The following is a 25,421-nucleotide window of genomic DNA, read 5'->3' as shown; positions in this document are numbered from 1 at the left end:
TTTTTCTTCCAACTCGTGTATTAATGATCTTGGTAAAACACCTCCAACCATTCCCAACATGCTCCATTTAATGTCTCCTGTGGTCTTCCGTCAGAAGGATTTGACGAATCTTGATGCTAAGAAAGCTCCAGGTCCTGATGGTATTTCTCCACTTGTTCTCAAAACCTGTGCTCCCGAACTTACTCCTGTTCTTTGCCGCCTTTCTTCACTTTCTTATTCCAAAGGTGTTTTTCCTTCTGCTTGGAAATTTGCTCATATGCAGCCAGTTCCTAAAAAGGGTGACAAATCCCTCCCAACTAATTATCGTCCCATTGCAATTACTTCTACCCTTTCTAAAGTAATGGAGAAATCAATTAACCTCCAACTCTTAAACCACCTAGAAACCTGCAGTCTGATCGCCAGTATGGATTCCATCAGTGTCGATCCACTGGTGATATTCTGGCTTACGTTACCCATTTATGGTCAAATTCAATGGAAAAGTTCGGTGAAACACAGGCAGTTGCTCTGGACATCTCAAAGGCTTTCAATCGTGTTTGGCATAAGGATCTTCTAAACAAGCTTCCATCTTATGGTTTGCCAACTGTTCTTTGTAATTGGTTATCCAGTTTTCTCACTGATCGGTCACTGAGGGTGATGGTAGATGGCTCTCTGTCTTCTAACTTCTCCACTAATGCTGGTGTCCCCCAAGGTTCAGTACTATCCCCACTCTTTTCCTCTTGTATATTAATGACCTTCTTCCATTGACTGGAAATCCATAGTTTTGCCGATGATAGCACATTGCATTCCACTTTCCATTTTGAGAAACCTTGTCTTGCTCAATCAGCTTCAATTTCTCTAATATCCGCTACTAATTCCTGAAATGCCGATCTTCAGGTATTTTTCCAGTGGGGCAAAGACAACTTAGTTGATGTCAACCCTTCTAAAACTCAGTCTTGTCTTATATCTCTCAAAAAGGATTCTTCTGCTCCTATGCTTATCTTTGGTGACACCCCGATTGCTAGGCCAGTTGATATATCTCTTTTGGGGATTACCATGACTTCTAATCTCTCTTGGCACTAGCACATTACAAATATTGCTTCCTCCGCATCTAAAAAACTTGGTTTTCTCTTTCGCTCTCAATGTTACTCTTCCAAACAGCTGCTCACTCTGTACAAATCGCAAATCTGCCCTACCATGGAATATTGTTCCCACATCTGGGGCAGTGCCCCCAAAACCTCTCTCAGGCTTCTAGATTCCATTCAGAAGAGGGCAGTTAGATTAATTAATGATTCGTTTCTGACAGAGTCTCTCCATTCGCTGTCTCATAGATGTATTGTTTCTGCTGCACGCCTCTTCTACAGATATTTCCATGGGCACTGTTCTTCTGAATTGGCTTCTATAATTACCGCTCTCTCTTTCAAAACAGTCCGAATACGTGCAGCCACCAGCCAACACCCATTTACTGTCCCACTTCAAACTCACAGAACCAACTTTTCGTCATCTTCCTTGTTTATTCATTCAACTACCGTTTTATGGAACAACCTTCCTTCATATGTCTTTTCTGAAAATTAGTCTGCTGAAGTTAAAGTCCAATGTCAACAAATATCTTCTCTCATCTTCTCAACCTCCAACCCAAGCATGGTACTAAGTACTGTAGGTTCTAATACCTCTCTTGTTTGGGGTTTTCATAAAAAAAAAAAAAAAAAAAAGTACTCTAAAATAAATATTTCCAAAAGGTTAATCTCCCGTATATTTAACCCTGTAGTGTCGATGGACCTGTGAGGTCCCATTCTAAAACGATGAATCCACAATAATCATTAGTTGAAAATAAAAATGTATAATTTTCTTCACCTTCCTAAATATAGACAAATTTTTACTTGGAATGGTTTTTGAAATTGTTTGTTGTGGTTTTCCAAGCATTATTGTGCATAAGAACTTCTCACTTAGTAACTCTAGGAAAACTAAAAATATGCTCAGAGTGGTTCAGTAGCCATGCAAATCATTGTGAGGGAGGACAAGCTTGGATTTTTTTTTTTTTTTAATTCAAATTTTCCTTGCTTTTAGACTGTCAGCTATTTTAAGTCAAGGTCAAAGACATTGTTTACAATATAGAACTAGCAAGGAATAAAATTCCTAAGTTTAAAAAAAAACTTTGAGACAACGGTAATTGAAATTCTGAACCACAAGAAGATAATGAAGAATGTAGTTTTTTTAGCTTTTAGGCAGACTGACTGTTCTGAAGATATACAGCAAAATTGCATAGGTAATGGATTTATGGTGATGATGATTTGTTGAAAAATAAAGTTATAAATAAATAAAGTTTCTGTGTATACACTGGAATGACCTCACAGACAGAGCAGTTCGCATGATACAAGAATTTTAGCAGTCATGGGCTTGAACTTCAGTCACTCAAAGCACACATACCATATGCTTATGCACCCTTACTTCTGATCACTCGACTACAGCAGCCATGGGCTATGCAGAAATCATACAGGCTGTGACGATAGAAATAGATGGATCTAATCAGTATGAAGAAGAAGAAGAGAATAGATCAAATCAAGAGCCAAAAATGCTTTAGATGCAGCTTTGTTATTTGTATACATTATATTGAATAGGAGCCTTTTGTTTAACATTCAATGTTTATAAGAAAAAAAAGTGGGGTAACTAGCTTAAAAACATTGAATTTCATCTTCTAAACAGAAGCAAATTACTGATTTTATGTAAATGAATGTATATATGTACACATTTTAAGTAAAATGTAATTAAAAATAAACTATAGTAAAATATATAGTAAATATAAATGATAAAAAAAATTGTTTTTTATAATTCTCACACTTTATCAATTGATTGACTGACAGCTAGCCTTCATTGTATAAGATAAGAGTTTCTATTGTAATTAGGATTTTGCTTTTTATTACTAACACAAATCTTAGCAAGTAAAAAAAAAATTGGCAGTTAGTCATTTTAAGTCAAAATGTGGCAGTATACTCATGGAAGACATTCAATATTAGACTCGAAAAACATAAGAAATTAAATTAAATAAATGAAACTTATTCCACATTTTGTAAACACAATTTGTTTATTGACTCTAAGCCCAGAACTCTAAGTATACTAAACTTATACTTAAAATGAAATTTCTCCACTTTTGGGATTTTGTTTTCAACTCAATTCTGAAAAGACAAGTGGAAAGAAGAAAGTTTAGTGATATAAAGTCTGACTTTAAAATACTTAAATATTGAAATTCTCCTATATTTGCTTAGAAATTTTAATGTAAAAATTATATGAAGAAAGTAAAGTAAATTTGAAGCTTAGAAAATATTGGTACTTAGGAAAGGATACTTTCAAATAGAAATAAAAGGGAATATTGAACATTCTTAGTTGTTGGGGGTGGTGGGGGGAACATGAGAGCAAGTCAATTTCTCATCTGGAAACCAAACAAGCTTTTTTTATTTTGAGGTGAATGAGGCACTCATAATCAGATTGGCTAACCTTTAACCAGTGGATAATCTGGAAAGGGGGAAAACTTTTAGAAGAATAATGCTGTTCAAGTGAAAATCTAAAAATGCTGAAGAAGCTTTTCTCAGTTTGAAATTAGTTTTTTGCATTGTGACTGTGTGATTTGTGAAATAACTTTTCATGAAATTGGTAAAGAAAATTATTTGCTGTTAGGAATGCTGAACTTAGAAAGGAGATTTTTAAAGAAAGGGAATCAGAGTTGCTAGTGATTAGTGGAGTTGGGAGAATGGCTAGAGGCAACAGGTGAATTTATCAGACTGGGGTAAAGAGATTTTAAGTCAGAGAAACTCAAAAAGAGGAGTATCCAGATTAGTAACTCTTTGACATATACACAAGTACTACCTTTGAAATGAAAGGAATTGCACAGCTAATAATTAGAAGAACTGAGATGAGCAGCAGTTGAGGTAACCAATAATTGGGATTCTGTCAGAAAAAGTAAGTGGGGTTTGGTGGACTGGAAGTGGAATTGGAGCTTTGCCTTGACACTAAATGTTGATTTCACCATTCCAGCCTCCAATAAAGCGGTGGCATTCCTCTGTGAGGTGTGGCACCGTCCCTTGACCCCTGCGTTCATTGGTTCACACCTGCACACACCTGAATGGTCACCTCCAGTATACTAATTGCCGTCTTCCGGACTGCATATGGAGGGGTAATCCAAGATTACTAATAGTCTCGCCATTGTGAAGGTACGAGCAGAGGATTTGATCATTGCAGCACAACCAGCCTTCAAAATTTAGTCCATTTGACTAATGAGTGTTACTAAATATCAGTTCCATCAGTGTTTTAGACTCTCAGGTAGGAAGTACATTCTTGTTTCTTGCACCTTTTATTATACTGCTTGTACTTTTTTTTTTTTTTTTTTGTAACAATCAATCAACCAAGTTCAAGTTTGAAGCAAATTCCATAGTGGGGGGGGGGGGTTAAATAGGTTAGAAGCACATTCTAACATGCCACCTGAAGTGCAATGCAGGTATATAGAGGTTTATCATATTAGATAATCCATTGGCATAGGGCCAGCATAGGAAGAAGAAGAAGAACTCTTTATTGCATACAAAAGGCACATGCCGTACTCAATACCCTTCATGGCTACAAGCCAGGAAGTGTGTATAAGAAGGATAGGAAGGGAGGAGAAGGGGTTATGCTGTTAGTTAAGAAACACACACAATCTAAGGAAGTGCATTTTTTTTTTTTTTTTTTTTGTAGTTGTTGGCGCATAGGCTTCTGTGGCCATAATGCACCTCCCAAGGTTTTTGCAGTACTTTGATCCAAGCCCGAGGCAGGAATCGAACCCACGACCTTTGGGTTGCCAGGCAGGCGCTTTACCCGGTCGGCTAGAAGTGCATCCAATTGATGCTACTGTATAGTGTTGAGTCTGTTTGGTGTGAAATAAACACTGGGAAAGGAAAAATGAGAGTAGGTGTGTGTTATAGGCCTAATGAATCTGATGAGTATAATGAGCAATTGTGCAGAGAAATAGTGGGCCAGTAAATCAGAATGTCTTATAATGGGAGATTTTAACTTTCCATATATGGACTGGAACTTTTACTTTGTCACTCGCACACTAGCAAGACTTTTGTGGATTTATTGGATGACTGTTTTCTACAGCAACATGTTCGAGAGGCAACCAGAGGGAGCAATACTGCTGATCTGATTATCAGTAGTGATTCTTCATGCATTAAGAATCTGCAGATAAAGGAACCACTGGGCGACAGTGATCACAATGTATCGATGTGGAAATTATTTAAAGATGTAACTACCATCAAAGCTAAAGGGAAGGGCTTTTGCTTTCGTAAAGGTGACTACAGAGGTCTCAGACAGTTTTTAAATTCAGTACAGTAGTATCAACTGATGATGTTACCAACAGTGAATTCTAAATGGGAAGCATTCAGGGACCTAATTTTGGAGGCTACTAGGCTTTTCATTCCATCTATGAAACACTGTTCAAGGTTTAGGCCTAAATGGATGTTAGGTGAATTAATGAGGCTAGTGGCAGAGAAGAAGAATGTATGGGATGCATATAAAGTATCAGGCAACACAGAAGCCTATGGCAGGTATAAACTAGTCTGTAATCAAGTCACAAAGGAGGGTAGGCAGGTGAAGGCAGATTATGAGAAATCTTTGGCAAAGGATGCAAAGAAAAACAGCAAGGAGTTCTTTACTTATGTAAACTGTAGAAGAAAAGGGATGAATCAGATTGGACCACTTAACATAGATGGGGGGAAGCAATATTTGTAATGTGCTTGTGCCAAGACAGATTAGAATTCAGGGTAATCCCTGGTGAGATATATCATCTTGCCTAGAAATCGGAGTGTCACTAAAAATAAGCATAGAAGAAGAAGAAGAATCCTTTTTGGGAAATATAAGGCAAGACTGAGTTTTAGAAGGACTGAAATCAACTAAGTTGTCTTTGCCCCACAGGAGGATTACCTGGAGATTGGCATTTAAGGAATTGGTAGTGGATATTTGACAATTTGAAGCTGATTGAGCAGGGCAAGGTTTCTCAAAATGGAAAATCGAATGCAATGTGCTATCATCGGCAAAACTATGGATAGGATTTCCAGTCAATGGAAGAAGGTCATTAATATACAAGAGGAAAAGAGTGGGGATAGTACTGAACCTTGGGGGACACCAGCATTAGTGGAGAAGTTAGAAGACAGAGAGCCATCTACCATCACCCTCAGTGACCGATCAGTGAGAAAACTGGATAACCAATTACAAAAAAGCAGTTGTAAAACTATAAGATGGAAGCTTGTTTAGAACACCTTTATGCCAAACATGATAAAAAGCCTTTGATATGTCAAGAGCAACTGTTTCACCAAAAATATATTTTTTTGAATTTGTCCATAAATGGGTAACATAAGCCAGAATATCACCAGTGGATTGACACTGACGGAATACATGCTGGCGATCGTTGATCAGACGGAAGGTTTCTAGGTAGCTTGAGTTGGCAGTTTGATTTCTCTATTGCTTTAGAAAGAGTAGAAGTAATTGCAATGGGAGGGATTGGTCACCCTTTTTAGGAACTAGCTGGATATAAGCAAATTTCAAAGCAGAAGGAAAAACACCTTTGGAATAAGAAAGTGAAAAAGTGGCAAAAAACAGGAGTAAGTTCAGGAGCACAGGTTTTGAGAAACAAGTGGAGAAATACCATCAGACGGATGGTATTTCTTAGCTTTCTTAGCATCAAGATTCATCAAAATCCTTCTGACATCCTTTTGACGGAAGTCCACAGGAGGCATTGAATGGAGCATGGTGGGAATGGTGGGAGGTGTTTTACCAAGATCATTAATACACGAGTGGGAAGAAAAATGGGATGCTAGCAGGTCAGCTTTATCCTTGGCTGAAGTGACAACATAACCATCTGGTTTTGACAGAGGTCGGAGTAGAGATGGCAGAAGTTGTGGTCAATAGCTTTGACATGAGACCAGAATGCTCGGCTACCATTAGGACAAGAAGCAAGTTTTCTACTCTTAGCCTGTTCAAAATCTAGTTTGCACTGATTAATAACTGCTTTGCAATTGTTGCAAACTTTGGTGTAGGCAGAAAATGAAACTGAAGAATTGGAAACAAGCTAATTACAAAATGCAATATTCTTCTCTTGAACAGCCTGAGCACATTTATTGGAAAACCAAGGTTTAGATAAAGGACGAGATTTTAAAGTGGAGTGTGGAATAAAGGATTCCATTCCTACAAGAATAATTTCACTGACACGATCTGAGGAAACGTTGATATCAGAAGTTTTGAAACAATAGTTCTACCAAGGAAAGGAAGAAAAGAAATGTCATGGGTCATCTCATTTTGCATTCTTGTAATGCCAAATAACACGAGGCTGTGAATAGCCATGAGATAAAGGCTCCATTGGAGAAGAGACAATCACCAAGTTGGGATCTGAGGTGCCTAATGGACCACTCACTTCGACCATGTAGTTAGAGGGTTGTTTGTGAGAAAAAGATCAAGTGTGTTGGCTGTATGGTTAGGATTGTCCAGTATTCTTCTAGGTAAATGAACAATCTGTGCAAGGTCATTAGTAATTGCAAAAGCCTCAGCATCTCGACCAGCTGGGTCAGTGTGACTAGAAAACGGAAGCCAGCTGGAGTTGTGAACATTAAAATCACCAAGGAAAATTACCTCACCGCTAGGAAAGTTGCACTGGAGAAAGTCAAATTTCAAAGAGCTCCGAGTGATTGGTGGAGTTCGGAGAACAGTAGAGACAACAGATGGATTTGACATGATGATGTGGAGAGATTTTAAGCCAGAAAAGATCAAAGAGAGGAGATTCCAAATTGCCAAGTCTCTGACAGGGAATATCAGAACGGACATATGCACATGTACCACCTTTGAGGCGAAAGGAATCATACAGCAAATAATTTGGGCATCTGAGATGAGCAATAGTTGAATCAACCGATAACTGAGATTCTGTCAGAAAACGTACATGTGGTTTGGGAGACTGCAAGTGGAAATGAACATCTTTGAGATTAGAATTGAGATCACGTATATTTGTGAAATGAACTTTGAAGTGTTGGGAGGTTTAGATCTTTTCGCAGATAAGCTTGCTCTGTTAGTTTGACAATTCATGGTGCATTCAATAGTAAGCAAAAGTGGGTGGGACATGCTGTATGAAGTAATGAAATTTTTGGATATGACATGCACATGGTAAGAATATACCCAGACCCTTGACATAATGTGGCCTCGACAATGCCCCGTCCCCCGCATACACACTACTTGAACTCCGTCCAGTCACTATCTCGCAGAGTAGAGGTAGCAAGATTATACACTAGCTGATCTGGAATCCTTCTAAAGAGTTACTAATAGGTACGGGCCAGTGTACTAACTGGTGTCCGGCCTGCGGACACCATTTTAGAGCTGTACTCTCAGAGTGTAAGGAAGATTGGATCTCGCCATGATGTTCATCATAACCTCAAAAGTCATCAGTCATACTGCATGATGGAAGAGATGGGGAACGGTTGACCGGAACATAGCTCTGGAGACTGAACATGGGTTCCACCACTTCAAGCCTCCAATAAGCAAAGTGGTGATATTCTTCAGTTGATGAGTCATTTACCACCTAGTATTGCCTGATAACATGGAGCGGCAGCATTCCTCCATCTGGTCTGGGTGCCACACCTCAACCCCTGCTTATATTGGTTCACACCTGGTGGTCACCCACAGTGTCTCTCCCCCCCTCCCAATAGGTCCTAGAAATAGATCCTAGAAAGCATAAAAGGTATATGCAAGCTTGGATGACAAAGTATTTAGTGGTGTTCTTTAATAATATGGATATAGATAAAATAAACAAAACTAAATATAGATAAAATAAAATCCAAACTTGATTGGATATTATGATGCAGTCACAAAAGAACTGGATGCAGGGAATAACTTTGATATTATATACTTGGATCTTAGAAAGGCTTTTGATACTGTTGCACATGGAAGACTGCTACACAAATTGGAGCAGTGTGACATTGGAGGCAAATTGCTGCTATGCATAAAGGGGTGGTTGAGGGGGAGAAGACAGAGAGTGGTAATCAATGGACACTGCTCATCGTGGACTAATGTTATTAGTGGAGTCCCTCAGGGCTCAGTGTTGTGTCCATTATTGTTTTCTGTATTTATAAATGATATTGATGATGGTATATCAAGCTTAATGTCCAAGTTTGCAGATGATACAAAGGTTGGCAGGGTTGTCAAGGACACTACTGACACTATGCTGCTGCAACAGGATCTGGAAAGGTTGAGCAGATGGGCTGAGAGGTGGCAAATGAAGTTTAACATTGACAAATGTAAAGTACTACACATGGGAAACAGCAACCCCAGAGCAACGTGTCAACTCTGTGGTACTACACTGACAGTGGTAGAGAATGAAAGGGACTTGGGGGTGGTTGTGCAGGCAGATATGAAGTTCTCTGAGCAGTGCAGACGGGCTGCAAGAGTAGCTCATGGAGTATTGTCAATGATATACAGGAATTTTTCCAGCAGGGATAAGGAGGTGATTATTCCATTGTATAAGGCAATGGTCAGGCCACACCTAGAGTACTGTATACAGGTCTGGAGGCCTCATTTCAAGAAGGATGTAGAGCTGCTGGAACGAGTACAGAGAAGGGCAACAAGATTAGTGAATGGAACAAAGGGGTGCTCTTACGAAGAAAGGCTTAAGTTTTGCAAATTACAGTGTCTGGAGACTAGGCACCAGCGATGTGATCTGATAGAGGTGTATAAAGCCTTGAATGGGTTAAGCATGCTCAATGCTGATGGGATTCTTCCTCTAGCTCAGAATAATCACCTGAGAGGGCATAAATTCAAATTGAGGAAAGACAGATGTAGGATAGACGTGAGGAAATTTGCCTTTAGCCAGCGGGTGGTTGGTTGGTGGAACAGACTTCCATCCCTTGTGGTGGAGGTTGATAGCCTAAATAAGTTTAAGGCTCAGCTGGACAGGTATTTGGAACGAACAGAGGGGTGAAGTGGAAGTGGGTTTTTTTTTTTTTTTTTTTTTTTTTTGGCTGATGCTGCATAAGCTTGCTTTCTTGCATCAAATGCCTCTACTAATGCTAATGCTAATGCTAAAGGCACCTTGATAGGCTAAAAAATGGGAAAATGGAAAAGCAAGGGAATATGGAAAATATTAAAAATAACTATATTAAAAATGGTCTATTAAATAAAATAGAATAAATAATAATACAAAGGAAATAAGGAGAGTAAATCTCATGATGGAGGATGTTTTCAATACATACGACTAGTGCACCAGTACTGGGGCGAGATGTAAAGCTTAAAATATATTTACAAATGTGTATGAGACTTTTTTTTTTTTTTTTACTCCCTTTTATTTAGTTTTTATACCATTCTAATGCATACCTCACTTTGAGAAACTTTCTTGACCATTACACTAAGCATTAAGTTCAAAAATGGGGGACCAGGATGTATGTCTTACATACACAAGCAATTGTAATGTAATGTACAGGCACTCCCCAGCTTATGTAATACTCGACTTACAGAAATTCAATTTTATGCAAGTTTTTTCCGGGCAGTGCAAACTTAAAAAAATCGTGGAAAGTATTTTCCATCCCGTAGGAATAAATGAAGGTATCGTGAAAATGTTGTAATGTGAACCCAATAACGCACTGTGTTTTTTTGATAATTTGTTCCAAGACCTTTGAAGTTGAAATTTTTGCTATATAACTAAGCTATTTATTTCTCTAAAATGTCTTTTCTATAATAGAAATTGCACTACACTTTCGTCATTATCATATGTTCTGTTATAAGAAACAATTTTTGAACGCCTTTGTGATGATATTTTCCTAAAACACTTTTCAGGAGGTCTCTACCATAAAAGAATTAAAACAATTTGCACTTTCAAGTTTATCGAGCTTTTCTGTTATAAACAGGTGGTAAACTAGATCTTATTGCATTTGCGATAATATGGATAACTGGAATTCTGTGCGTTTTTGCGATAATATGGATAACTGGAATTCTGTGCGTTTTTACGATATTATGGTGAAATGTGTTTCCCTTTCAGTGAAACCTTTAGTCATATAAGAAACATATTTACTTATTATATATTTACTTATTACATTGATGAAGGGAAAGCGACCTATGGAAAGTGCAAGTGATGGTAGTGCTAGGAAACCAAACAAAATTGATTTAGAAACGAAAATGATTAATTAAAGAAGTATAAAGCAGGACAAAGTTTGTCATCTGTTGCATGGGAATTAAGTCTCGCTGCTTCAACAGTGAATGCTATTTCAAAGGACAGTGCACATATGAAAGAACATGTTAAAGGATCAATGCGTTTAAAATCAAGAGTGATCACAAAACAGTGTTCAGGTGCTATATCGAAGATAGAAAGCTTATTAATAATATGGATGGAAAATCAGATTCAAAAGCAAGTGCCCCTGAATCCAATGGCCATTCAAGCAAAAGCAAAAAGTATTTATGACTATATTAAGGATCAGTACAGCGAGCCTCAAGCCAAGTTTGTGGCAAGCAACGGGTGGTTTAATGGGTTCAAGCATCACACTGGTTTCCAAAACATTAAAGTATGCAGTGAAGCCACTGTCAATTCTGCAGCTGCAGAGAAATTTTGTGATGTGTTGGGAAAAAAAAAAAGCCTTCTAAATCTCCACAACCCTCAAGTTCCGCAGTGGCATGCTTATCAGCTTTAGAGTTAATTCTGTCAATGATGCTCAAAGGGTAAAACTTGCTGACGTTATGCCTGTGTCCTCTCTTTTTTGTAATTTTGTACACCTTAATTTTTCCTGCGCATGAGATAAAAAAATTGAATAAATAATTCTATTTGCATGTTCATCGAACATGTAAATAATCTTTTTTGGTTCAATCAAATTCGGCACACATAGATCCAAGTGCTGCATAAGCATTTAGGGAAATTCTGACTTAACATAAAATTCAATTTGAGCTCTGCAGAACGCAACTGTTACGTAAGTCAGGGAGTGGCTGGGCTCGCATCTGGTGAGTATGGGCTTGGCACACCCAGAGTACTGAGCTGAATATCATCATTCTTCTCTTTTTTGGTGATTCCCTCTTACTCTCTCTCTCTCTCTCTCTCTCTCTCTCTCTCTCTCTCTCTCTCTCTCTCTCTCTCTCTCTCTCTCTCTCTCTCTCTGTGCGTACTCAATTTTTTTTGGCTGGTGCAGTATAAGCCTCAGGCTTCCTTGCACCATATGTATCAGACAGTTCATTAATAATGAGACTGTAATGTATGTGATATTGATTCCTCCTGATCACAAATGATAGCTTCTGTTATTCAAAATACTTTTTTTTTTGTTTGGTTTTTTTTTTTAAACATAAGTCTTAAGAGTGTAATGTTTGGGAAACTTTCTGATGGCTGTTGTTTTGGCAGTTGCAGCACCAAGTACAAGCCTTAAACTTAACAAAAAATAATTAAAATTAAAAACAGCTCATTTTTGGAGTTCGTATGACATAATTTGAATAAGAGTAGCTGCAAAGACAGTTTGATTTACCATGCAATGCACTACCTTTTTTTTGATTGACCGTACAATGCACTACCTTTTTTTGATTGACCATGTAATTCACTACCTTTTAACGCACAAATTTATAATTTGCATTGTTCTATATTTTACAATTTACAAATTGAAAACACAGCGGTAAATTTGCAAATATGCTGTAAATTATACAGGAATTTACAATAGTTCAGGAAATGGTGCATAACGAAGCAAAAAAATGGGGAAATAATCCTGTTTTTGTTTCATTGTCCAGATTACTGGGATTTTTATTTATTTTTTATTTTATTTTATTTTATTTTTATTTATTTATTTTTTTTTTTTGCAAAATTTTCAAAAAAGTGCTGGATTTATGAAGTTTTACTCTAAAAACAATGGCTGTGCACTCTAGAGATAATAATGCTTTGTATTTTAAACTGTAACAATTTTATTTTTAGGAACTCAATAAAAGACAGGCCCAGCTTGAGCAGGCACATGTCATGTTACTTCATCATCATGAGCTAACACAAGAATTGGAATATCGTCAACAAAGAGCTGTTCATCAACTAAGAGAGGAGCATGTTCGTAAACAGCATCATACTGAATTGGCAAATCAACAAGAATATAATGCTCGTAGAGAGCGGGAGCTCCGTAAGAAGCATGCATTAGAAGTAAAGCAGCAACCAAAAAGTTTAAAGGTAATTTAATTAGTTTTCAGGCTATGGAATTACTGAATTTAATTTTTTCACATTTAGAATAAAATTCATTTAACTCAGGTAAAGAACTTTTTTTGAAAATTACTCTAAGTTAATGCTGTGTAGACTAAATGGTTTTAGAGTGCAAACGAGCTTAAAAACAAAAATACACACACACACACATGTGCACGATCAGAAATTTCAGAACTTAATTAATATTTTGGGAAATGGACAAAGAAGTCTCCTTGGGTGTATACATCAATTCTGGTGCTTTTTCTTGTTAATAATTTCCTATTTGTTGGAAATTTGTGACTTTTCAAGGGGTCTTTAAGTTTATAATGGTGAAACAAAAAAAAAATTCACTGAATGATAAAATACTTTGGAAGAAATTCTTGAAAGGGAAGCAGAGAAAGTTCAGGGACATTGAAATGATGCAAGCACCAGTTGCCTGATATACACTGTTCTGGATACTTTCTCTAAACAGCATTGTACAATCACCCAAACTGTTTCGTAATATTCTTGGTTCACTGTTTGACCATGCAATTTTAGACCCTGAAGAAGAGAGTGCGCTCTCTCTCTCTGATTATCGGTGAGAAGGCCCAAATTTGGCTGAAACACGTTGCATTCCCAAATCTTGTCGCTGACAGCTTCATGAATGGCTAAATGTTGATCACTCCTGATACAGTAATTGAATTGTTGGTTTTTGAATTTGATATGCAGCCAGAGTGCAGATCATCTTCAATGGACAAGTAGCCATCTTTAAACTTTGCAGAATGCTGAAAAGTCTTTCATTGGCCCATTACATCTGTGTTTTTAACACCTTTGGGTTTCTTTTCCACACTTTTCATGTCACTTTTCCACAATTTGACACTCAATAAAATCACTCAGTTTAAGAAAACTGAGTGATTTTATTGACTACCATCCCATAATTTTGTGTCAAAAAACAATGTTCATTGAACATGAATTAAAAAAAAAATTCAAACTTACTGTAGATAAATGGGTGATTCATGCTTTACTATATCTAACTGAGCCACCAACATATTGCAACTTGCTCCAACACCACAATTTCAGATACAATGAAAGTCCCTAAACTTTTTGATCACACTTCATGCATTTATATATATCATATATATTTTTTATTATATTTTTTTCCATTCATCTGCTGTAATAACTTGATGAACTGGATGAATTTTCATAAAAATTATATTTGCCTCTTTTAGAGGTATTATTGAGCCTTCTCAAATGTCAATAAAAATAAATAATCCAGCAATTATTTATTTTTCCTTTTAATTTATAGATAACCATAGCTGTTACCTTTATATTTATGAATGAGAATTGATTTCCCCCCCCTAAATTTTATTCTTTGTGTGTGTGACTGCCATAAGACAGCAAAACAGAGAAATAGTTCTTATTTTCATTAACAAATTGCCTATCAGCCCATGTGCTAGTCTACATAGAAATGTAGAATAATAGCACTGTTTCCTGTAAAGGTAAATAACAATGTATTTTAGTAAGATGTCAAAGAAATATGATGTAACATTTCAGACGACATATATGCAAGATTTTCCACATTGTAAAAGCTAAGAAATAACATGTTCACTTTGTGTACTGTATTAGATGTGATTTTTCAGTTTCAGATGCTAGTTGAAGATTTTCGAGCTGCTGGAATGAATAAGTATTTTAAAAAATTTGCCATTCTATTGACATAATTAGCTTATTAAATTGTATTCTATAAGTAGTTTTATAGTCCTAGTTACGTTCATTAGTTTATTTTTAAATTTAGTTAGAGATCTTGTGAATATATATAAACTAAATATATATAGAACCTTTGTATCAGTGATTTGGCACGAATATTACAACTTTGTACTGTAGTGCATGGTAGGAGAATTCTAGTGCCTTGGTAAATAGGTATCTCCTAAGATTGAATCACATAGGTTGACTTTAATAAATAATTTTATCAGCTATTATAATTAACTTATAACTTCACAAGCGTAAGGATATAGAGTAAACTCAATAACATAATATGTATAACATAAACTTTATTGTCTGATACTTATTAATGCTGCATAACCAGAAAAGTGTTTTGTTGCATTTAATCAGTGTTGTATTCTCAGATAAATTGAATTTGAATGGAAATCATACCTCTGATGAGCACAGAAAAGCAAATGGCTCTAAGTAGCTGGAGGCGAGCTAGATCTATATCTTTGAAAATGCTTTCCTTCACCAGAGTTTCAAACAATGCATTCTCACCATGAGAATGCTTTGTTTGGGATTTTTTCTTTTTAAAGGTGGCTTGAATAGCTATTATGATTAAATTAGTAACTTTGGACAACTGATCATCAGGGTGATCAGTTGTCCTTGAATTTGTGGTTATTCACACACTAGCAAGACTTTTGTAGATTTATCGGATACTGTTTTCTACAGCAGTAGAGAGGCAACAAGAAGAAGCAGTACTCTTGATCTTGTGCAGGGATAAGCAAAGGACTCAGCCTAGCTGTATAGCTAGGTCTAAATCTTTTACTCAGTTTTATCCTTGTAATAAGCTTCCATGTTATGGTTTGCGAAATGTTTTTTGTAATTGGGTATCCAGTTTTCTCTCTGACCGCTTGATGCATCGGATGGTAGATAGCTCACAGTCTTCTAACTTCTCCCCTAATGCAGGTGTTCCCCAAGGTTCAGTTCTTTCTACCTCTCTTTTCCTCTTAATTATTAATGAACTTCCATTGACAAGAAATCCTGTCCATAATTTTGCTGGTGATAGCACATTGCATTCCACCTTCAAGTTTGAGAAATCTTGCCCTCAAACAGCTTCAACTTCTCAAATATCCACTGCCAATTCCTTAAATGCTGATCTACAGGTAATTCTCCATTGGGCAAAGCTAACTTAATTGACTTCAAGCCTTCCTAAAACTCAGTTCTGTCTTATATCTTGTGAAAATGATTCATCTGCTCCTATGTTTATCATCAGTCACATTCAGGTTTCTAGACAAGATCACATGTCGCTATTAGGGGATTACCTTGACTTCTAATCTCTCTCTTGGCATAAGCAAATCACAAATTTTGCTTCCTCAGCGTCTAAATAACTGAGTTTTCTTTTTTGCTCTTGGTGTTAGTTTTCTTCAAAACAGCCATTCACTCTGTGCAAATTACAAATCTACCCTACCATAGAATATTGTTCCCACATCTGGGTGCATGCCCCGAAAACCAGGTGCCTCCGTAGCCAGGTGGGCAGGAGCAGCAGTGTGTAGCACACGCTTCTTGATCTTGATTAGACTGGGGTTCGAGCCCATGACCACCGCATATCCCCGGAGCAATACGGCCTTAGTTGCTGATGCTCCAAAGAACAACAACCGTCACCAACCACCCCCCAAAACCCCTTTTGGGTTTCTAGATTTCATTCAGAATAGGGCAGTTAGATTAATTAATGATGCATTGCTAACATGGTCTCTCCACTTTCTGTCTCATAGATATTGTTTCCACCGCATGCCTTATCTATAGACACTTCCATGGGTACTATTCTTCTGAATTGGCTTCTATATTTCCTGCTCACTCTCTCTTCCAAACCAGTCCAAACACATTCTGCAACCAGTCAGCATCCTTTTACTGTATAACCTGAAATTCACAGAACCAACTTTTTTCCCATTTATTCCTTCAACTTGGATTTTCTGGAACAAACCTCCCTCCATATGTATTTCCTGAAAATTACAATCTGCAGAAATTCAAGTCTAATGTCAACAAGTAATGGAGAATGAAAAGGACCTTGGGATAATTGTGTAGTCAGATATGAAGTTTTCTGAGCAGTGCTGACAGGCTGTTAGAGTAGCTCATGGTGCCTTGTCAATGATATTCAGGAATTTTGCTAGCAGGGATAAGTAAGTGATTGTCCCCTTGTATAAGGCAATGGTCAGGCCACACCTTGAGTACTGCATACAGATCTGGAGGCCTCATTTTAGGAAGGATGTAGAGCTGCTGGAAACGTGTACAGAGAAGGCCAATGAGATTGGTGAGGGAACAAAAGGGTGCTCTTACCAAGGAAGGCTTCATTTCTTCAAATTGCAGCATCTGGAGAATAGGCACCTGCAAAGTGATCTGATTGAGGTGTTTAAGGATTTGAATTGCTTGAGCAACCTCAGTGCTGATGAGATTCTTCCTCTGCTTCAAGCTATGCACATGAGTATTAAAATTCAAATGGGGGAAGAATGGTTGCAGAATAGATGTGCTAAAGGTTGCCTTTGGCCAGTGGGTGGCGCCTCCGTAGCCAGGTGGGAAGGAGCAGCAGTGCGTAGCACACGCTTCTTGATTAGACCGGGGTTCGAGCCCGTCACCACCAAATACGGAGAATGCGGAAAGGTCAGGGAATGACCACCGCATATCCCGGAGCAATATGGCCTTAGTTGCTAATGCTCCTAAAAAACCAAATAACAAAAAACAAAACAGTGGGTGGCTAATTCTCCAGATGCTGCAGACTGTGTGCAGTGCTCAAGGTGTGGCATTACGATAGCCTTATACAAAGGCACAATCACCTATATATTGACAAGACCCCATGAACTGCTCTGGCAGTCTGTCTGCACTGCTCAGAAAACTTAATACCTGAGTGTAGTACCACACAGTTGGTACATTACTGTAGAGTTACTGCTATCCTTATGTAGTACTTTGCATTTGTCAATCTTAAACTTCTAATACTAACTAATGATAAAAATTCTAATGACAAGAAATGCGATGTCATTAGATTTTTGCAATCAAATAAGCTTAAAGGCAGAATGTGGGGCCTAGAAAATTTGCAGAAATAATTGTTGCAATTCATTATGATGATATATATGTGCTGAATGTTAATTGCAACTTTTGTTTTGGAATGTAATTTTCTTCTGAGTTCTATGTATCATTATCATGTAGGTATATATTCTGGAATGTGTTTCTCATTAGTGAATTTGCATGGATTGAGAAAGGAGTCGTCGTGATGGTTCTGAAAATTTAGCTGTTTTCGATTACTATGGCAGATTACAGGTGACAGTAATCAAAGTGATTTCAAGTTATATCTTATTATTACAACCTTTTTTTTTTTAATAAAAACAACAGTAAGATTTAAAGAAGCTTGCTCTCAGTTCCTGCATTGGAAGGTGATTCTACCGTGAAACCTAGGTTCTGTTGTGAACAGCCTGAAAGCATGCAGCTTTCCTGAGATAAATAAGTAATAAAAATAAAAAAATTAAAAAATTTGGCACTTAATTTCATAGTGTGCTTTTATAGAGGCATAAAAACTGGAGTGACTAGGGAAGACATGATTGAGCACTCTGTGGTGAAAAGAGAACTATGTCTTCATGGGAAGGTGGTGAATATTTGATTGACATTTACTACTATCTAGAAAGAAGTTCTAAAAGGAAAAATAGATTTAAACCATTTTAACTGATGCAAACACTGAAATAAAAAGGATTTTGAAGCATGTGTGTACACATTTGACTAAACATCTAACTGGACAAGTACAACAATGGCAGCCTCTTGAAGTGATCAGAAAAGTCATATGAACACTTAAGTCACCAAATTGAAAAGTGCCAACAAGTGATAACTAGCAACTGTCACTGACTCATATCTAAATTCAGTTCAGGATCCAGAGGGAAGTTTTGAAAGAAGACAAATTAATGGGGGGGGGGACCATTCTGAGAGCATTACTCCTTGATATTTGAACAGTTTTATGTGCAAATTTATTTTTCCAGCAGTTTTTAAATCATCCACTTCTATTTTGGGAATTGATTACCACAGAAGACGTAGATGGATGAATCGACTTAGTCATAGGCATTTCTACTACCAAGTTCTTGGTCAGTCTAAATCAAGAGTGAGGAAGTACTTTATTGCTACGTTCAATATATGAGACTGCATGATGGACAAGTTCCCATGTTTCTCATGTTCTTGACACGACCTCTCCTGTGGAGGGTGTTTTTGTGTTTCTGAGGCTGGAGCAATGGCGGAATTTTAGGTGCCGAGTGCTTGGCTACCTCTATTTTAATCCTTCAAGTGCATCAACCCTATTCTTCAGGCTCTCATATAATCCCATCAGAATGCTGAGTTTGCACTTAATCTACCCACTCTTTGCAACAAACAACACAAAGGCATCCGCTATGGCTGTTTTATGTCCTCTTAGGGGGTACCTTCACTAAAAGAGCACAAGCAATGCACGTAATATAATCCTGATTCTTAGGAGAACTGTCTTCAGAAGTTCTAATGTAAAAGAAAGCATTCACACTACTTTGAGCCCTTTGCTTTGCTGCTCTAGTCTGAACCATGATATTACTTTCAATTTAATTTAACAACAATGCACAAAACTAAGATTTCAAAAAGAAAAATGCTCTGCCAATACCCTTATTTAACAGCACTACAAACTATGCTCTTTTGGATTACGTTATGTACTGCATGATAAATGGTGTCTCCGTAGCCAGGAGGGAAGGAGCAGCAGTGCGTAGTACACGCTTCTTGATTAGACCGGGGTTCAAGCCTGTCACCACCAAATACGGAGGATGTGGAAAGGTCAGGGAATGACTACCGCATATCCCGGAGCAATATGGCCTTAGTTGCTAATGCTCCTAAAAAAAAAAAAAAAAACCAAATAACTGCATGATAGTCACATTATTAAAACATGTTTTTATTGCTATAATTTATAGTTTATAGACCTCTTCTGCCACTGGTTACACTGCTACAAAACCTCCTGCCTATTGCTTTTATCAGTGCTGTAGCAGTGATGGCATAACTTAAATATTCTTATCAGTACTACAGAATAGCGGGCCTTTTATAAAAATGTATCATGTCATACCAAATTGCATTAAAATCAGACCAATAGAAATCCAACAATTACTAATAACTTGGCTCGCATTGGATGGATTTTCATAAAATTGTATATTTGGGCCTTTCAGAAACATATCAGCCATCCCCAAAGGTCATTAAAATCGAACCAATAGAAATTCAGCAATTATTAATTGTTTTCATGGGTATTATGTTTGTTGCCATATGCTGTTTTAGGGAATGCCAATATTTTTGTTTTTGCAGCCATTTTGAATTACTCTGTATTACACCATATCATATTTAATTACATTATGCTAATGCCAATGCTACGTATTGATTATATTTCATATTTTTATATTCATTTCATATTATATTTTCACCAGTTAGCAATTACGCTATTACTATACTTGCTGATGCATTAATATTTATTGTGATATCTAATATGTTTGATGTTTTTAGCAATTTTCCATCCCAATAGTATCTTTCTGTTGAGATGTAAATTTTGATAAACTTACTCAAGACTTAAGCGTCATCAATTATATCACTTTCACTGCACTCTGTTTCCCAAAAATCAGCTTGTATAGTATTAGGAATTATATTTTGATATTTGCAGCAAATGTTTTGAACATTATAATTTAGTGTTTATTATTTACAACTTATATTCATGTATATTATGATATAGTTATTTTTCAGTTATGTTACTGGTGTTTCATTCATCTCATGTTTCTCTTAATTCTCCTTGCCCCCTCTTTTTTTTTTAATCCAGATTATTATTAACTGGTACAAAGGCATGTTACACTAAACCTTTACTTTCTAAACTTATTATTTATTGTGCATGAGTGCGCAAACACACACACACACACACACACACACACAGAGAGAGAGAGAGTAGCTGTGTTGAGGATAATGTCGATACATTCAAAAAATAAAGCTATATTTATTTATAATTGTGCAGCTGCTTGGAGGAACTTACAGTTAATGGAAGTAAAGTTTAGAGTAAAAATGACAAGTATCATTCACTAAGAATTTTGAAAAGCCTGGTATTGCAAGCTATTCTTCTAGATACACTTCTTACTACTTTATACTGGTCAGGAAGCTTAATTTTAAGAAGGATGTGCTTGGAAACTAGTGAGGAGATCTGATCAAAGTTGAAGTGTTCAAGGCTTTAAATGAATTGAATAAACTAAATACTGATGCCATCCTTACTCTGTCTTGTACAAAAAATATAAAGGAAGATGACTGCAGGACAGAGTCAGGTGACTTCGTTTATCTTTTTATTATTTTTTTTTTACTGATACTATATAAGCTTGCATCATTTGCTAATACTAATAGTATACTGGTTCTACAAAATCAATACATAATCCAATCCCCAAAATGATCTTAATTTAAGTTTAAGAATTCACATAAAATTGGGTTTTTTTAATGTAATTTTAAGTGTGGAGTACAATATTTTTCAGTTGTAAATTATAACCTTTTAGCATAACATTTCTTTAAGCAATTTCAAAAAATAATTATATGTATTCAATATAAAAATTCTTCTGAAGAAACCAAAGTTTACTTTTTTTTTTTCTTTTTTTTTTTTTTTTTTGTATTTTGTATTTTGTAGACGAACATCCTTTTTTGCTGAACATCCTTTTTTCATTTTCATGACTTGAGCTTTTTTTTTTGTGTTTAACAAATTCAGTGATGTTCAGAGCTTGCTTTTTATTTTTGTCTATATTTCTGTGTATCTCTTGGTATGAAACCAATTGTTTTTGCAACTCCCACCTAAACTTTAGTGTGTTTCTTATTAGGATTTTGATCATGAAAATAAAAGTTCAAGACTCTTCCTACTTTTGGAGTCATCGGCTCAATTTGCTGAATTACAATCAGTGTTGGCTGCCATATCATTAAGTCCTACTTCACATTCTGAAATGGGCAAGATTTATGATACACTGATATTCACTAGTAGAATGTGATTTTTTCCTCTGATCACTATTGCCATAAGTGCTTTCCGGTAACCACTCGTGTAAAAAGTAGTAGTCATAGAGGCATTGTGATGCAAGAAATGCATATGAGCTTATGAAGCATCAGCCAAAAGAAAAGAAAAAAAAAAAACAATTTCACACATCCATTCCCTCTAAGTTTGTCCAGTTCCTCCTTGAATTTATTTAAGCTATCAACTTCCACAACGACAGATGGAAATTTGTTCCAACATTCAACTACCCGCTGGCTAAAGGCAAATTTCCACACATCTATTCAACAACTGTCTTTCCTCAATTTGAATTTATGCCCCATCAGGATTAAGCCTGCTCAGTCCATTCAAGGCTTTATACACCTCAATCAGATTGCTTTGCAGGTGCCTAGTCTCCAGATGCTGCAATTTGCAGAAACTCAAGCCTCTCTTGGTAAGAGCCCCCCTTCATTCCCCTGACCAATCTTGTTACCCTTCTCTGTACTCGCTCAAGCAACCTTATATCCTTCCTAAAATGAAGCCTCCAGACCTGTACGCCGTACTCAAGGCATGGCCTAACCATTGTCTTATACAAAGGGATAATCACCTTCCTTTTCCCTACTAGCAAAATTCCTGTATATCATTGACAATATTGCATGACCTGTTCAGGCAGCCTGTCTGCACTGCTCAGAAAACTTCAAATTGAGGAAAGACAGGTCTTTTTCATTTTCTACCACCCTAGTGTAGTACCATACAGTTGGTACGTTTTTCTGGAGTTACTTTTACTCATATGCAGTGCTTTACATTTGTCGATGTTAAACTTCAGTTGCCACTTATCAGCCCACCTGCCCAACTTTTCTAGATCCTGTTGGGTAGCACACTGCCATTACTGTCATTAACAACCCTACCAACCTTTGTATCATCTGCATACTTGGACATTAAGCCTGATATACCTTCATTAATATCATTGATAAATATAAAAAAACAACAGCGGGCCCAACATAACCCTGGGGGACTCCACTAATAAAATTAGTCCATGAAGAGCAGTGTCCATTGATTACCACTCTTTCTTCTTCCACTCAAAAACCCTTTTATCCATTGTAGCAATTTACCCTTAATACATACTGCTCCAATTTGTACAGTAGTCTTCCATGTACAACTGTATCAAAACCTTCCTGAAATCCAAGTATAGCCACTCCCCGACTTATGTAAGGGTTGCTTTCCATGGAATTCTACTAAGTCAGAACTTCCCTAAATGCTTATGCAGTACTCGCAAATTTGATTAAAGCAAAAAAGAAATGATTGGTGGACGTGTAAATTGAATTATTTATTCAATTTTTTTATCTCCTGCGCAGTAAAAATTACAAAAATTTCCAGATTATAAAATTTCAAAAAGAGAGGAGACAGGCATAATGTTGGCAAGTTTTTCTTTTCGAGCATCACTGCCAGAATTAACGCTCCAGCTGATAAGTACACCGCTGCGGAAGTTAAGGGCTGTGCAGTAGAAGGGGTTTTTCCAACATGTTGCAAAATTTATCTGCAGCTGAAGAATCGACACTAGTGACTTTACTTCATACTTTAATGTTTTGGAAACCAGCGTGATGCTTGAACCTGTTAAGCCACCTGTTGCTTGCCAGAACTTGGCTTGGGGTTCGTCGTACGTATCCTTAATATCTTTATAAATACTTCTTGCTTTTGCTTGAATGGCCATTGGACTCGGGCACTCGCTTCTGAATCTGATTTTCCATCCATATTATTAATAGCTTTTCCATCTTTGATATAGCACCTGAATGCTGTTTTGTGATCACTGTTGATCTTAAATGCATTGATCCGTTAACATGTTCTTTTATACGCACACTGTTCCTTAAAATAGTATTCACTGTTGAAGCAGCAAGACCTAATTCCATGCAATAGATGACAGACTTTGTCCTGCTTCATGCTTCTTAATTAATTATCTTCATTTCTGTATCAATTTTGTTGTTTCCTAGCCCTGCCACCACTTGCACTCTCCGTTGGGCGCTTACCATTCATCATTATAATAAGTAAATAGGAATGGAGAGAAGATTCTGAAAATTTATGTTTTTATATGATTGAAGATTTCAGTGAGGGGGATCTCATAAATACCGTAACATAAAAACCCACACAATTCCAGTTATTGGAATTATCGCAAATGCAATAAGATCAAGATCGACTTTACTACCCATTTATAATAAATTTCTTTAACAGAAATGCTCAATAAACTGGAAAGTGCAAATTGTTTTTTAGTAGTGACCTCAAGAAATGTGTTTTAGAAAAATACCACAAAGGCATTCAAAATCGATTCTTATAACGGAACATATGATATTGATGAAATTGTAATGCAATTTCCATTATAAAAATGACCTTTTAGAGAGATAAATAGCTTAGTTATATAGCGAAAATTTCAACTTCCAAGGCCTTGGAATGAATTACCAAAAAAAAAAAAAAAAAAAAAACCAATGTGTTATTGGGTTCACATTCAGTATTTTCATGATACATCCATTTATTCCTTTGGGATGCAAAATAAGTTTCCATGATTTTTTTTTTTTAAGTTTGCACCGGCCGGCAAAAGCTGACGTAAAGTCGAATTTCCATAAGTCAAGTATTATGTAAGCTGGGGAGTGGCTGTATATGATATCAAAATTATTTTTTGCATCGTTCCTCTGTAACCACATCATGGTGTACAATCAGGTTTGTCAGGCAGTACTTCCCCTTAACAAACCCATGCTGTCTGAATTATTGAATTGCAAACTTCATTAGCCAAAGAAATTTCAACAGGGTATGTTCTTAACTTTAAATGTTAAAATTGCATCCTTGTTCAAAAGCTTGATTATTGAAAAATGAAAATGTGTTGCATGGTAAGAAAACCCTTGCTATTTGGATTTCTTAAACCTTGAAATTAATATTTCTTTGTGAATTTTCCATTTTAGGACCTTAGTGATAAAATAATCATTGGATAGACTAGATATCACCTGGAACTTTGAATTTGCTTGTGTATGTGTATATGAATAGCTTCTTTTTTTTTTTTTTTTTGTCCCCACTTTTTCTTGCTTTGGAGGGTCAAGGACTGATTAAAATGCATTGGTTTAGTTGTGAAATTTCAGGGTGCATCAGTACTAAAGAGGAATGTTGTTCAGTATTGAGCATCTTAAAATCCTTCAGTAGTTCTCTATGTCTTTAAGATATGTCTGTTCTGGCACGTTTCTTGAGCTCAAGCCGGTTCATCAATATTAATACTGCTGTATTAATATTAATGTTCATCAATACTGCTGTATATAGCTTTGCTGTACTATAATTTTCGAAAATTCTTCCTTGGAATTGTCCTCATCATCCTTGGAATTCCTTGGCATCATCCTCTTCAGCTGATGAGGAATTAATTATATTAATTTAGTATTAGCAATATGGTGCAAATAAATCTGAGACTTTTGCTGCATCAACCAAAAAATAAATACACAAGTAATAATAAAAAAAAAACTACTTGTTTTACTCAAAAAAAAAACTACCTGTAAGTACCTATCCATATGACCTTAAACTTCCCCCCCCCCCAAGCTGTCA

The 25,421-nt window shown here is 36.6% G+C and overlaps 1 protein-coding gene across 1 annotated transcript in view; it reads left to right on the top strand.

The window, feature by feature from the left end:
* The window catches only part of LOC150081842 (serine/threonine-protein kinase Tao-like), a 319,424-nt gene that overhangs the window by 197,068 nt on the left and 96,935 nt on the right, over nucleotides 1-25,421 (top strand). Inside the window, exon 9 of the mRNA XM_090378937.1 lies at nucleotides 12,908-13,147. Within this exon, the coding sequence (XP_090235063.1) occupies nucleotides 12,908-13,147 (240 nt within the window). The remainder of the gene's footprint in view (nucleotides 1-12,907; nucleotides 13,148-25,421) is intronic.

The sequence above is a fragment of the Mastigoproctus giganteus genome, chromosome 8, assembly GCF_048544385.1.
Source record: "Mastigoproctus giganteus isolate SK-2022 chromosome 8, ASM4854438v1, whole genome shotgun sequence".
Taxonomy (NCBI): Eukaryota; Metazoa; Arthropoda; class Arachnida; order Uropygi; family Thelyphonidae; genus Mastigoproctus; species Mastigoproctus giganteus.
The sequence above is the reverse complement of the archived record's forward strand: the minus strand, read 5'-3'. Positions and strand labels throughout refer to the sequence as shown.